At 39.1% G+C, this 16,858-nt stretch overlaps 1 protein-coding gene across 1 annotated transcript in view; it reads left to right on the top strand.

Moving 5' to 3' along the window:
• LOC107680809 (immunoglobulin superfamily member 10-like) overlaps positions 1-9,667 on the top strand; it is a 15,030-nt gene extending 5,363 nt beyond the window's left edge. The window contains 4 exon segments of the mRNA XM_016476856.1: positions 1,854-2,244; positions 2,432-6,220; positions 6,396-7,293; positions 7,753-9,667. Of these exon segments, the coding sequence (XP_016332342.1) occupies positions 1,854-2,244; positions 2,432-6,220; positions 6,396-7,293; positions 7,753-9,667 (6,993 nt within the window).
• Positions 9,668-16,858: the final 7,191 nt, after the last annotated feature.

The following is a 16,858-nucleotide window of genomic DNA, read 5'->3' on the forward strand; positions in this document are numbered from 1 at the left end:
TGATTGTGTAGTTAAGGTGGCCGAGGAGGGCTAATAGCTGCTGCTTTGTGCACCTATCTGCTAGAAGATAATTTGATAGGAGCAGTGAAATACGTTGTACTTTCTCAGAAGGCAGAGATGCTTGGAAAAAGATGGAGTCTAGGGTGATGCCTAAAAACTCGATGGAAGTGCATAGCCGTAGAGATTTCTCTTTTTTTTTTCGTATGAATATCTTTTATTGTGTTTACCACAATCATTGCACCTGAATAGAATAGTGCGAGCAGTACATTCTTTTTTTTTTTTCAATAACTTTCAACACAATACAAAACATGATTTGAGAAGTGTCTGGCTTTATTTCTATACCTGGATGAAAACCATTTTGTAATCAATTGGTAATGAAATCTACGAACTCTCTGTCGGGGTGGTCTAATAAGGCAGTGACTAGGGCTTGTACCTTAACTGGTGTTTCCCGATTTACTTTAGTATTTATTCAGGTAAAGCAGTTGGGCTGTGGGGGCAGGAATTCCTAGCGTGAGCGCCACCACAGAAGGAGCAGACGTGTCTGCAGTTGGAAAGTGAGCAGCCGAGATGGTTGAAATTATTGCATACCATTCTGCCTCCTTGGTATAGAATCGGCCATCCTCTTTTATCTATGCTTTCGGAAATTGGGACGTTGACTGTGGGGCGTATGTCGAAGGGTTTTGGAATTATAGGAGGAGGTGGAGCTGTCTGTTGAATACGGGTGTTTTACGTGAGGAAGACAGCTGAGTTAAGAGGGGTAATAACTGTGCACATGGTGGCAGGATGTGACGGGGCTCTGCAAAGCTCACAGGAGAGGGAAGTACGGGCTGCAAAGATGCGACAGTAAAGTTCAGCATCGAGAGTGCCCCAGTATGTCGCTTGGTTAAACTGCTGTAACCGACCTGCTGCTTGAGTGGCAAAAAGAACATGGTAGTTATAGAAGCCTGTCCCTCCGAAACGTACGGACATGTCTAAAATGATAGATAAGTAATCATCAAGCTCAGTCCTTTGATCTGGGTAGACAGAACAAATTATGTCTCAGTAAATCGAGAAGGCTAGAGCAAATTCAGTAGGAGTAAGGTCTTTTGAACGAGAATTTATTGTGTGGTTAAGCTGCATGATGCTTTGGCTGGTTTGCAGCTCTCTGGGCTGACTGATATTTATGAGGGATGGCTGGAGAAGGTGGGCTAGACTGATGTAGTTACCAGATAGAATTTGAAGACATAAGGCTGGATAGATGGGGGAAGGCCGAAGAACTGATGAAGCTGGCCGAGGAGGTGGTGTTGCTGTGGCCAGGGTATATGGGCTGCTGTTAATTGACATGATGTGAGGGAATTGGAATGGGGAGGGGTTAGGGTAGGTGAGGGAGGGAGGGGAAAAAGGATATATTAGTTGGAAGAACAGAAGGTATAGGAGGAGGTTGAAAAGATCCACTGAAAGGAATGATTCCGGGGTTTGCTACATAAGGGACTTGGTTTGGATTAGTTGGTAGAGAAAAAACAGTTATAAGCCATTGTCCATGAAGTCTGTGCGAGACAACATTGCCTTGGTCTAAGCAAGGCCTCAAGCTGGAATTGCCCCCTGACCCTGCATTTTAGGGAGGTGGATCAGCTGGACATCTACTAGAGCCACTTAATAACCACACTTCCTTGTTGCTGGTGCACTGTAAATGGAGTTCATAGTAATTAGAAAACGGAATTGTGATATAAAGTCATTTTGTGTCTATAATTTTTGCTGTCTGCTGCGGTCATCGAAAAAGTCTGAAGCTAGTCTGAAATGAGTGTCCATTTAAATATCAGAAACTCAGTCACTTTATTTTCATGCCTTGATGCTACATTTTTATTTACTTCTAGGTTCTGAAATTGAGTTATAACAGAATTGAGAAGCTCAACAAGGACACATTTAGAGGCCTGGGCAATATTGTACGTCTTCAGATGGACCATAATAACATTACCTTCATCCACCCAGAGAGTTTTTATGGATTAAAAATGCTGCAGTTGATTAATCTTGAGGGAAACCTGCTCCAACAGCTTCATCCAGACACTTTTATATCACTGCGGTTCAGCCAGATTTTGAAATGGTCATCTCTCAAGACTATTTACTTGTCAGACAATGCTTTAACCACATTGCCTGCAACTATATTCTCTGGCTGCAACAAGATAGAGAATCTCTTCCTTAGTGGAAACCCCTGGTCATGTGATTGTCGGATGGGTTGGCTTGAACAGTGGCTAGAGAAACACTCTGGTGAGATTCTGGTCTATATTTAACAAATGTTCTGTTAGAAATAGCAGAAAAAAATGTTTTGTTAAAATAGCAAGACAAAAACAAGTGCAAAAATGTAAATAATCAAGACCCAGAATCTTTCTAGTATGTAACATTGCTTTTATTTACACATTTATACATATAATGAGAATTAATTTTGCTTTTGCAGGTGTTCTAAAATGCAAAAGAGACAGGAAGTTTCTCAAAGAACAGTGTCCCGTTTGTGAATTCCCAATTACCTTGAGAGGCAGCAGCATTCTGCATTTGCAAAGGAATAGCTACACATGCACCAGACCTTGGATTCATCCTCACTTTAAACAGAGCAATTTTACCTTGGATGATGGGGACTATCCCTCAGTCTATCCTAAAGATTTTGTTGAACCCATTGGCATGTTGGAAATGAACATCACAGATCAATTCAACAATGATGCCTGGATAGCATGTGTTGTGCAGCGACCTACAGGAATGGAAAACTTAACTGCAAACTTTGGACTGAATGGAAAAGATTTAACTGCCCTGAGTGCGATAATTTCTACATCGCTGGTCTGCAACATTGATTATGATAATATACGCCAGATTTGGAATATTTTGGCTATGTATAGCGAGTCCCCGTTGAGACTTGAGCGAGAAGTACTACTTTCTCTGAAACCAGACACAGTTTACTTATATAAGCAAGTAGTACCCACGGCAGATTATATTTTTACAGAAATTGAAGCAAAAATGGAAGCCAGTCCTGAATGGTTAATGCAAAGTACAGTGCTGCTACAGCTGGACCGCATTACAACAACATTTCCGAACCTTACTATCAAGTATTTAACCAATGTTCAAATACATGTTGACAGCAGAAAAGATAGTACAGACCAGTATGGCTGGGCAATGATTAGAAAGGACAGTCAGACCAAGACTGAACACTCAGTCCTTGCTGGTGGAGTGATTGAATTGAACTGCCAGACCTTTGGGGATCCTAAACCCATTTTAGAGTGGATTCTACCAGATGGAAGTAAGTTGCGTGCACCATACAACAGCGAGGATCAAAGGATTGTAGTAGCTTATAATGGAAGGCTTATTTTAAAATCTGTTGAAATCTCAGACACAGGTGTCTATCATTGCATTGCAACTAACTACCTGGATGCAGATGTTCTTGCAATCAGGATCACTGTGCTGCCTCTGAATACTGAAGAACAAGAGATTAATGGGATCCGAATCTCTCATACCCTTGGTCAGAACCTGCATCTTGATTGTACATCAGCCAGCAGTCCAGAGGCTTCCGTTCAGTGGATACTGCCTGACCACACGATTTTAGACAAGTCCTATGGCAACAGAAAGCTCTACAGAAATGGCACTTTGGTAATACATGGACTGACATCCAGAGACAAAGGATTTTACAGATGCTTAGTTGGAAATTTTCTGGGAGCAGATTTGCTAGCTTCTCACGTAACTGTTCACGGTGATTTGTCAAATAGCACAGAGCCAAAGGAATCTGGTGATCATGTTGTACAAATTATAGATGATAGCCAGAAACTTGGAAGTAGGTATCTCTCTCACAGGTTTAGTGAGGAGTCAAGGAGAATTACTTCAGGCAGACCGTACACTTGGCTACAGTCCAGATTCCATAAGGTTCCCACTGGCAGAAGAGGAAATAGAAGGAACTCTGGAAGAATCTTTAATAAAAAGTACCAGAAAGAAGATGGCACTTTCATTGATAAGTCTCAAATTAAAAGAGGAAATATAAAGATAGTAGGTTTAGATGTGTCTAGAACACTTAAAGAACCCTCTGATGACAATGATGCAACCTCAGGGGATGGTATATCTGAAGATGAATTTATTGTAATGACAACTACTCAAACTCTTCAGCATAAACCAGTTAGTACCATTAAATTCACAGATTTAAAAATCCCAGGGACTTACAAAATTAGCAACAGTGCTTTCATTGTAGTAAAATCTGATAACACTAGTAACATGTTAAGAGCAAATGAAAAAACAAATTTGGTTACAACAACATCACATTCTCATACTCAGACACCTGCTACCCCGATAATGGCCACTTATACTTTGAGTAATCACGGAGCTCAAAGAGATGAGACAACCCTGAATACAACCAAATCAGATTACATATTAAGTCATAGTGATGGAGAAACCCACATATATGAGAAAGCAACAAACAGACCTTCAGAAGCTGCAGAGCTTCTCTTCTCTGGGAATTCAGAAGATGTTACCACTGGAACAACGCCACTTCACAACTTCCAGGGCCCAAATGTCACCTATTTGGAACCGAAGAGTCAGACCATATTCACAGCAGTTACCACAACCAACGAAGACCAAGAAAAGATCACATTTCAGACCACTCAAAGAATCAAGTCAGAGCTCCTTCCTGGGTCCACCATCATCTCCAAACACCAAATCCAAATTGTTCCCTCCAAAAAGATGCGATCAGAAAAGAAACAAAACTTTCACAAAAGACGTAGGATCATTCGGCCCAGCAAAATTACAGATATACAATCCTTGCTCAATAAATTCAAACACCTTTCTATAAACAAGGAAGACAATCTCACATTTTCACACACTGTGGACAAAATCAAAGATTGTGGCGATGGGAAAAGAATTACATCTGGAGTGTATACAGATAAATCCAAAACATCAGTGGATCAAAGCCTGGTCAACCATACAGCTAGGTATCACATGTCAACTTCCTCTTTGAAAGTGACAGAAAAACCTGTCATGGTAACTCGTTTGTCAGGCTTCGAAAAGACTTATGCTGTCACTGATTTACAAATGTCAGCAACTATTGTGCCCACCATTTCAGTGGATTCAAGTGATTATAAAAGTTATTTTAATTCAATAGAGAAAGAACAAACTTTGACAACCACAATGTCTTCTAAAATGACACAGGAGAAGATTCAGTGGCATAGACAGTTTGGAAACAAGGGGGAAATGAAAGAAACACTCAGCAAGCATCAAAACCCATTTACGCTGTCCACTGAGGAGGAGCAGATGACCTCAGAATCCACAGCAGAACCTTACAAGGCAACAACTACAGTACCTACTACAGAACTGCAGCATAAACATATTATTTTCTCTCCTCCAATGACAAGAGAAAATGACAATACTCCAGAGACATCATTTGAAGACTCATCAGGTTCTTCCTCCTTTATAGAAACACATTTCTCTGATAATGTCATAAACCCATCTACAACAGCTGAGTTTTTCAGCTTTCCATCCTTCCGTGAGCTGTCCACAACCACACAGTCAATGGGAGTTTCTCACACCCTTTCAGCCCCACCAACGATGAGAACTGAACTAAGGCAAGACAATGGTCAGAATAACTTATCAGGTTCTCAAACTGGATTGTGGGGAAAGCAAAAGCCTGGTTATCACAGACGAGGCTCCAAAAGGAGAAGGCCCATTAAAAAAACAACCACAAAATCCCCAATTATCACAGTGACTAAAATTGCTGACAAACCTGCCACCACCAAATCCACAACTATAGCATCACAAATTAAACACAGTGGTGCAATATTAAGGCCTTTGCATACACCCATAAAAGAATCAGAGAGATCTTCATCACCTGTTAATACTGGTGCTGGTAGTGAGGGATGGAGAGACTCAAATATGTCTTCTACCACCAGTTTCCCAGGGGTCATATCTTTGACCATTAAACCCACTACGGCCTCTGATAAACCTCAGAGTAGAACAGTTACCTCAGGCACAATGACTAGTTCAACTTCATACATTTTCACCCCATTTCCATACAGTAGTAGTACTGGCAATCTGAACGCATATGACCACTCTACAAGGTATGACACCTCATCTTTGAGGGATATTACCTCCAAGCCAAGGATTAACGGTGGAAAAGCTGCCAGCTTTACTGTTCTGTCCAACTCTGATGCTTTCCTCCCCTGCGAGGCCACTGGCCACCCTGAGCCCATCATCAGCTGGAACCGATTGACATCTACCACAGGTACAAACATTAAACCACAAAGCTTACAAACATTTGTAAGAATTATATTGTTATCAATTGTTTTTTTTTTTATATTTATTTTACATTCTGGTATATCTCAAGTCAGAAGCACTGTCAAATATAAAATATGGCTTTTTATGTTAGCTGATCATTTTTGTCTCCTTTATATCATCAGGCAATATGTCAACCATTAAAGGTAAAATGGGCAAATTTGAGGTTCTGAAGAATGGAACATTGTTCATCCAAAAAGCAAACATCAAACACCAAGGACAGTATATATGTTTTGCCCAGAACGAGTATGGTTCTAACAAGTTTGTGGTTACATTATCAGTTGTGGCCTATCCCACCCGGATATTAGAGAAGAAGATGAGAGATATCAAGGTTCTTGCTGGGAAAACTGTGCACTTGGAATGCAGGACAGATGGCAGACCAGTGCCAATGGTGTCATGGATTCTAACTAATCACACTGAAGTTAAATTGATCACTGAGCATGGCAGAGTATCAGTAACCACTATGGGGACGCTAACCATTCAAGAGGTGTCGGTTTTGGATAGTGGACATTATAAGTGTATTGCAAGTAATCCGGCTGGTACTGACACAGCCACTGCTCGTCTACAGGTCGTAGCAGCACCGCCTGTAATACTGGAAGAAAAACAGCAGCTGGTGAGCGCTGATATTGGGCAGAATCTCTTTTTGGCATGTAGCACTTATGGTGACCCGCAACCCACAACATACTGGGTCTTACATGATGGCACGATAGTACGGCCTCTAACTTACTCACACACCAAAGTTTCTGTTTTTGGAAATGGTACACTTTACCTGAGGGATCTACAAATAACTGAAAGTGGAAAATATGAGTGTATTGCAACAAGCTCTACAGGATCAGAATGGCGTGTTGTTACACTTTCTGTGAAGAGAACAGAAACTGCCCCTCAGATCACTGAGACATCACAGCAAAGAACTGATGTGATATACGGTGGCCGCCTTCATTTGAACTGATCTGCAGTTGGAGATCCAAAACCTCAAATTATTTGGAGGCTTCCGTCCAAGGCTCTTGTGGACCAGTCACACAGGTAGGCTATAACAAAAGACATATTTTTTGTTTGATTGTACAATCTTAAACCTGAAGTGTGCAATATCTTAATGGCAATATACTTCCCCCTATCTCTGAATGAACCAGAGTTTCCCTGCACCTTTTGAGTTTGAGTCAAAATTTGTAAAAGTCTTGTTGATGAGAAGTTTTAGAACTGATCATAACGAATTAAGAAATAATAATAATTACAGGTTTTTAAACAAAAATGATTTATTTTCATGAGTTTTCTGGACCAATTTTAAAATTCCCTGGTTTTATTTTTCCCCGACCTGATTTAACCCTGGAATGAACAGTTTACGTAAATCTCAATTAGGGCAGAAGCGTTAGTTTTGTAAATGTTCTCAATCCAATAGTGAAAAGTTAGAATTTAGTTTTTGTAAACATGCGAATTTTACATCATTTGACTCCTATTGTCAAAAATATCATATTCTCATTTCAGAATGGGCAGCCGTATCAAAGTCCTGGAAAATGGTACCCTCATCATTGAATCAGTCAATGAGAAAGATGCTGGGGACTTCATCTGTGTTGCACGCAACAAAGTAGGGGATGATGTACAGCTAATAAGGGTGTCCATGTCTATGAAGCCAGCACGTATTAAACCGAATGTCTTTAGTAGGAAGAAAGTGAATTATGGCAATGACCTAAAAGTGGACTGTGTGGCTGCTGGTGTCCCCATGCCAGAGATATCTTGGGGACTTCCTGATGGTACCTTGGTGAATAGTGGGCTGCAAGCAGATGGAGCAGAAGGCGATCAGTTCAAACAGTACACAGTGTTTAATAATGGAACACTGTACCTGAATAAAGTGGGTTCTGATGAGGAAGGTGATTACACCTGTTATGCTGAAAACAAACTGGGTAAGGACAAGATGCATGTTCACATAAGTGTGGTAACTGCAGTGCCACGCATTCAGCGCCCAATTCTCTCCTATGCCAAAGTGAAGCCAGGTAGAAACGTTCGCTTTGACTGTAAGGCTATAGGTGAGCCCAAGCCAAATGTCTTTTGGATGCTTCCGTCCAAAGACATTATTGCTGCATCTAATGATCGTTACTTAGTGCATGCTAATGGTTCCCTTGATATACGAAATGTTAAATTAGCTGATGCTGGGGAGTATGTCTGCATGGCTCGTAATGCTGCAGGTGAGGAGAATAAAGAATATAAACTAGACATTGATGGAAACCCACCCATCATCAATGGCTTGAATCAAAATAGAACTGTGTTGAAAGATACAGCAGTCAAATATACTAGAAAGCTAATAGACTGCAAAGCTGAAGGAGATCCAGCACCAAAGATTACATGGATCATGCCTGACAATATATTTCTTACCGCTCCCTATTATGGGAGCAGGATTAATGTCCACAGCAATGGTACGCTAGAAATCCGTAATGTTAGACCATCAGATACAGCAGAATTTATTTGTATGGCTCAGAATGATGGAGGTGAGGCAGTCATGTTGGTTCAAATGGAAGTGACTGACAAGCTCAGGAGGCCTATTTTTAACAACCCTTTTAATGAGAGAGTGGTGACTCGGGTAGGGAGAACTGCAGTGTTAAACTGTTCTGCTGATGGGCAACCCATGCCTGAAATTATATGGACACTACCCAATCAGACTCGGTTCAGTGGAACACCTGGGTTCAAGGGCTCAAGATATCACCTGGGTACCGATGGCACATTTGCTATTTATAACTCCAGCATAGAGGACACTGGTAAATACCGTTGTGCTGCAAAGAACAAAGTGGGCTATATCGAGAAGCTGGTCATTTTTGAGGTGATTCAAAAGCCTTATATTCTAACACGGCCAAAGGGGATAATTCAGGGGATTTCTGGACAGTCCCTCTTCCTGCATTGCTTGACAGATGGAATCCAGCCCAGCATTTCTTGGACCATGCCAGGAGGTTTCGTTCTTGCACATCCACAGGTGAGTGGGCGCTACCATTTGATGGAAAATGGGACACTTGTTGTACATGAGACAGTCATACATGATCGTGGGAATTATGTGTGCCGAGCAAAGAATGATGCTGGTGAGGCAGTTCTTTCTGTGCCTGTTGTAATTATTGCATATCCACCACGGATCACTAATGGGCCACCACCAACTGTGAGAGGAGTGGCTGGAGTTCCTGTTTATCTTAATTGTGTTGCTGATGGAATACCTACACCAGAGATAACCTGGGAGCTACCAGATCGATCTATTCTTTCTACAACTGGAAAAGAACGACCTGTAAGCAGTGAGCTTCTCCATGCACAAGGGACACTTATAATTCGAAACCCCACAAGAGCGCATTCTGGCAATTACAAGTGTATAGCCTTTAATTACCTGGGCAGAGATACTAGAACAACATATATGACAGTAATATAAGTTGGGTCATGACTTCATGACCACTGTGACTATTCAAAATACAGTACATACAATTATGTTACTTTGGTTTTCCATGTAGTGTAAAGGTCTGGTTTAATAGACAAAATATGGGTAATTACAGTATGCTATTTGGGAGAAAAACAAAGAACTGTGAAATGTATTAAAAATGGTTTATATCCATACTGAATTATAAATATAGAATTTTATTAGCGCAGACAAATGATGCACAAAATCAAATATTTAGTCAAAGTATTTTAGCACATGGTTAGGCTATTTCATGGTGGTTGCACATGCTGTGTGTTTCTACTAAATCAGAGTGAATGTTAAGTTGTCAAATTATTATGATTTGCCTGATGAACATGTTTATTTCTGTGACATAAGCTAAAATAAAAACATATAAAAATAAGATAATGATTGAAGTTTTTATAACATGTTTTACAGTATTGCAACCCTGGTACCATTTGGGCAAAATTTATTGGGACATGTTTATCCTAATTCCCTAAAAGTGTTACAGGGACAGGCTATTACTGCTTAGGAATTCACATAATTCCCTCACTTCTTATACTTTGAGATAATGTATGTTACGGAGCACTTTAGTCACTAGTTTTTGTTTTTTTCTTTGTAGTTTGAGTGTTATAGTTGGCAAGGATATTAAGTGTGCCTAACTGTGGTTGTGGAACATATTTGAGAAAATTACTTGCTTCTGTTGACTGCTGAAGATGTTTATTTATAATGAGACCTCAACATGCAATGTTCCCATTATCCTTTTGAAAATAGTCCTGGGGTCAAACAACCAGGCTTGTCACAGACAAATGCTTGTGATGGCCCTCTTGGGTTAGCTTCGTCTGTTTTCCTTTTGACTATATATTTGTATCTGTCTATGTAGCTTATTTTGTTCTGCCAAGTATTATACTGAGTTTTCCTCTCTTGATTTTAAGCTTTAAACATTTATAAAGATTGTCTCACCTAAAGGTTTATTTATGTAAAACAGATGCATGTACGCATGCGCTTACACACAGTCACACACACACACACACACACACACTTAGGTGGAGAATGATTCCAAGATCAGGAATGAGGCCCAAGCTTTGGCTTAAACTAAAGGCTCTCCAGGTTTTCCTTTCACCAAGTAACATTCCATGGCTTCCCACTTTTCGACCTTTGCTTGGATCAACACCTTTCACCACCACCCCTGGAATTTCACGATAGGATTTGAGAATCCACACCTCTGATCTTCAGACACAAGAGACAGATTCATCTTTAGCCCAGTACCTCATTCTGCCTGCATTCATGAAGTCTAGGATCTTATATGCCTTTTGGAGTGAACATAATAAAGAGACATGAAGGTGTCAAACTATAAGCTTCAATTTTAATTTTGTTCATGTAATTAATTAAGTTATATCTTAAATCAGTTAGGGAGCCAGATTGCTTTTCTAACACAATCTCCATGTGTGAAAAGGGATCCGTTTTGAGTGACTTACTTCCAAGCATATAGATACATTTTCATTTCAAGCCAACAACGCATGTACTGAGAAACTGTGACACCTTTCTTTAGAGTACAAACTACTCCAGCAGTCTAATATAATTTTGTCTCCTTTGGAACATTTAGGAAAACTGATTAATTTGAGCTAGTTATGCTGACTGAATGTGTAGTTGATGTGTTGTCCCTATCAGGAATTAAACCTGGATGTTTAGTGGTTATGGCTTGGATAAATAGTTATATATTTAAAACACTTAATAGACACCTGATGAGAACAACATTTAAATCCACACATCTTGATAACTTCAAAACGTTCCCCAAAATGTAAGTATTCTGCAAGAGGGAGTCAGAAACACGTGTCCATGACAGACATAATTGATGGAGTGACCTTGTCACCTTCAGAGCTGCAGTGGGTTGGACTAAAAGTGTTGAGATGTTGATTCATTGCCTGCCAAGGCAACCGGAGTCTTGACTTTCAAACTGTCTGGAAACTGGAAATTCTGACAGAATAACATTGGATGATTTCTTCAATTGGCCCCTGAATTGGTCTAGGTCACCAGCAGATGGCATCAGGCCATACACACAAATAAATATATTCAATATTTAGGTTTTAGGTCTTAATTGTTGATGATGATACCTTTTTTAAGTAATCAGACTTACAGTTGTCAACTAATGGATGATAAACAGGTGAAATCCAAATGCTCATATATGGAAGGAGAGACCTGAGACATATCTGAAGACTAGAATATCACAGATTCTTACAAAATTATACCATACGAACCAATGTTATAGCAACGCCTTATCATCATGAAGGCTGCTTTGGCATGGGACGGTTCAATAAGTACAATTCATATTTTCTTAAGAAAATGTAAAAATTTAGTCTATTTCTAAATTCATTTGTAACTGATTTCAATTATACATCATCTATGCTACTATATTCTGATAATGCTACTTGGAATGTAGTGCTATTAGAGCTTAAGATTTGTAGTTTGGGGTTCATTAGAGTAACAAAGTATTACTGTTTCTTAATAATGCCACCACTTCAGTAGCTCTGAGTATTTGTAACTTGTCATCTCCAGTGAAGTTTGTCCTGTGTCGATGAATAGCCTGTGTTCACAGTATGTGTTTACAGTGGTTGGAGGTCAAGTTGTCACTCCGTCTATCAGACAGATGTTAAAAACTCCATGTACGCATGTTAGGATACTTGCAAGTCTTGACTAGATGTTCTCTGTACTGGACATTTGACCACTGAAGAATCTCAAACAAGGAGTCATTAGGGTCACAGAGTGCATTCGGTGGTGGTGATATGTGAAAGTCTCTCTGTTTGTGTGTCAGTAAAACATTTTGTGGAACCATACACTTCCAAAAAATAACAACAGCTGTAGAGCTAAATAGAATTTTTCATTTTTGATCTCTTAAACCGTCACTTACTTATCTTTAATTAGTGGTAAACTAGCATCTTTAACACATCTTGCGTTCAGTGATTTTCCTCCATGACAGTGACCATATGTACCGGTTTTCTGGGGGATCACCCACATTTTCAGTGTTTGTCTCTCAGAAATCTCCCAATTATTTACTGTACATCCAAAACTGTGCACAAAGTGAAATGATACCTAATTTGGCAAAAAAAAAAGCCAGAGCAGCAAAGCAACAGGCATGACAAACAGAGGACACCGATCACTATAGCAGTCTTTGTCTTCCTCTACTAATTACTTTCGAATGCTAGTTCTGCCACTGAAAAATAGGCCAGCATAAACAACCACAAAAGTGTCATCATCTTGTCATTATCTTCAAAACTTAAAATGAAATCACTGATGCATACAACCTTCTGACCTCAAACAAATCTAATCACACACACAAATGATGATTCATGTTGCAAGTCAGAAAGAGAAAAGAGAAAGAGAGAGAGTATATAGGGAGTTCACTCAAAAACCATGAAAGACAGTTCTGGGGATGCTGTTATGTAAATCAATATTGTCCAAATTACTGGCCAGTTGCTCAGCCCTATTAAAAGAGTTGATTGAACTCTTATTCCAATTAACTCTTATTAAGTCACAACTGTTGACGTGTTTACAAAGTTACTTACATTATAGTCAGTAGAATGTTTTGGGGAGCATCAAAATAAAGTGTTAGCAGATATTAAGCAGCCAGTCTACTAATACTCTAATGACTGCTAGCTCACATGTAGTAGCAAAGTTACTTATAGTTAGTAAAATGTCTAATGTGGACTATCACAATAAAGGTTTACAAAATTAAAAATGTTTTTTGGAACCCTTGTGTTCTGTGTATTTTCCTGACATATGTATATAACCTTCTGGGAAACAAAGTGAAGCAGCTTAATTGATGTTAACATATATTCATTCGTGGAGGATCAACCGTGGATGTTTTGGTTGTGTTTCTTATCTGACTCATAGATTTCAGGTCTTGGAGTCTCTACTAATGGGCTGATGAGTTGAATCAGGTGTTTTTGATTAGGAATAGTTAAAAAATGGGTGCTGCTGGTGTGCCGCCAGGAACAGGGTTGAGAAACATTGTGGTGTATGTGCTTGTCATAGAACTTCCACTGTTAAATAAACCAGTTAATATGTAACATAATAGCATTGCCACAGAAGGGAGGTATGCATTGTTAATGACAGCAGTAAATGATCTGAATTTCTTGTGCTGTCACTATGATCAGCACAACTGTACCTCAGTATGTATGTCTGAAGTTTACAGAGCAAACATATGTATGATGGATTTCAGCCAAAATGAGATTCTGTGGGTTATATATGCTGAGTTGGAAACATTTATTTTGACCCCTACCTTCCTTACCCTCTGTTGTTACAATTATTACTGAAGAAAAATTTCTGTCCAACACTCCAGACTCTGTTGAGCAAAGAGAAGGGTCTATGGAAAAATAAATCTGTTCATAGAGCGAGCTGCCAACATTTTTGCAGAAGCAGTAATCCAACACTGAACAAACACAGACCTGCCTACTCATTCAGGTTTCTATGTGCCTTTACTAGTCTGACCGTCTGCCAGAGAAAATGTGCTCTTAAGGGCCATGTTACGAGACACTGAGGATGCATTAACCATTAAGAGACTTTGTCTTTTTGCCAATTCTATGCAACATTTGCATGCACTGTTTTCACGGTTTCATCTGAATTATCTTGTGCATGAACAGGTCACTCATTCAAAGATTTCATAGCTCAGCATTGTCTATTTAAAGAGAGATGAAATGTCCTTCTCCTTCCTTCTCTATTCTGTGCAAACTTCCAGCATTTCAGCAGTTTGTCTGGCAGGAGCAGATTATGATAGACATGAAGTCTAAAAAAAGTTTTTAAATTCTCATTCTAAAAAATGGGAGAAAAAGGCTTAATTTCAATAAGGCTTATTGGGTTTGTTTATGGACAGTGACATTAACATGAACTCTGAGGCCTAGTCAATTGACAGAGAAGTGAGGAAGGGCCAGAAAACTGCTATCTGTATTTATTTTAATTAGGAAGGAAAGATGTAGAATGCACTGCATGTTAGCTGTTAGCATACTAACAAGAATCTATGCCTCTAACCACAGTTGAGACACAGAGAGCTGTACTTCCAACTACACAAGTTGCGATGCTGTTTGGGAATGTTTGTTAGGACTACTGTATGGTTTCAGGAAACACTGAATCGTTGAACTATGTTTGTAACAGGGAACTTGCAACCACAGCTGGCTAACGATGCTTTTGGGAAATGCAGCCCAGAACATCATAGCAACTGCATAGCAACACACTAACAACCACTCAGAGTGCCTTAGCAATGCCTTAGCAACCACCCATAAAAACACCCTGACATCATGGCTGTAAATTTCGCACAGAAAATGTAAAAATCATACTTCTCTTGAGCATTTATTTCATTAGGGAAGTTAAAAGGGCTTTAATGGAAACCAGCTGACTGTCATTGTCAAAATGGAAGAGAAGCTACAATAAATGGACAGACATCCATCTACAGCATCACCATTTTGATGATGATGTATTGATGATGTGTTGATTGTGGAGGATGATGTAAGTGTTAAGCAAGAAATACTCACACTAATGTGTACATGCAATAAAGGTGTAATTACACAAACTTAAGTTTCATTAACAAAACGGCAAATTTTGGAAAGATTAATAAATTAACATTGTGAGTGATATTTCATTGTAGATTTGTAATACAGATATTTCACAGTAACACTGATTTAAATAGAAACTAAACAAATGTTGGATGGTAAAATGGTTTTAGAAAGTCTGAGACACATTAGTTTCTGGAAACTGGTCTCCTAGCAGAATCAGACTGTTTTGTCAACAGTTTAACGATTTGGCTATTTATGTTTTTATAACATTAAGATTTAAGAGAGTGTAAAATATATGTGTGAACAATTTGTGACACTGTCACACAAAGACATATGTTTTTACCACTCAATATGTATTAAGATAGTTTTATATCTATATATTTGAGTTTTAATGGTTTTACATGTTGCCTTAGCCATTTTAATCCTCTTAATTATTTAATGTGTGTATGTCTTTAAAGGGGTCATATGATGTTGCTAAAAAGAACATTATTTTGTGTATTTGGTGTAATGAAATGTGTTTATGTGGTTTAAGGTTAAAAAAACACATTATTTTCCACATACTGTACATTATTGTTTCTCCTCTATGCCCCACCTTTCTGAAACGCGTCGATTTTTACAAAGCTCATCGTTCTGAAAAGCGAGGTGTGCTGTGATTGGCCAGCTATCCAGTGCGTTGTGATTGGCTGAATACCTCAAGCGTGTGACGGAAATGTTACGCCCCTCACATACTGTTGATGCCCTGTCCCGGCCGGAGCGATGAGACAAAAACATTAAAACCCATTATAAACGAGGCATTTGTTGCATTCAGTGGGGACATAATTACTGATTATAATGACTTATACTGTGTTTTTACGCTTTGCGTTGCGTATTGCGCCGCGTAAACATAAAACCATGTCTGCATTTGCGATCGGAGAAATGACAAACAACAAGTGCTACTCTACACTGCCCAAAAAACTTGCGTTTGAATCGTCAGTGGCAAATTCTTTAAAGGGGTCATATGATGCTTTTTTAAAGATCATTATTTTGTGTAGTTGGTGTAACAGAATATGTTGACATGCTTTAATGTTCAAAAAACACATTATTTTTCAAATACTGTACATTATTGTAGGTCCTCTATGCCCCGCCTCTCTCAAACGCTTCGTTTTCTACATATCCTTTCCTTAGGAAGGTGTGCTAGACACTGATTAATATAACATTAAAATACTATATATATATATATATTATATTTTGCTATTGTATTGTGGAGTGACACTATCATAAACTTTTCTATATTCATCTGATTATATAATGGTAAATATTACAATAACATAGCACAACAACAGTGATCACCACCGTTTTGTCGGGGGTTCAATGGAGTCGGAATGAACCCCCGAACATCCTAAACTCAAACGCTTTTATACATTTACAGTTTAATGTAAATTAAGTTGCTCCTGTCATAACAGCTGTGCTCTATATGTTAATGAAGTTCTGACATCTGATTGTCTGAGATGGTTCTCGGTATCCAGAGGTGTAAAATCCAGGGGTCAGAAAGTAAAAGTCCTGCCATATGTTTATTACACCCATGAACTCAGCTGATTTCACCACAGGAGGAACCAAGTCATTCCTTTCAAGTCACAAGCAAGTTTCATGTCAAATCCCAAGT

This window comes from Sinocyclocheilus anshuiensis, unplaced genomic scaffold, assembly GCF_001515605.1.
Source record: "Sinocyclocheilus anshuiensis isolate Anshui unplaced genomic scaffold, SAMN03320099.WGS_v1.1 scaffold1848, whole genome shotgun sequence".
NCBI lineage: Eukaryota > Metazoa > Chordata > Actinopteri > Cypriniformes > Cyprinidae > Sinocyclocheilus > Sinocyclocheilus anshuiensis.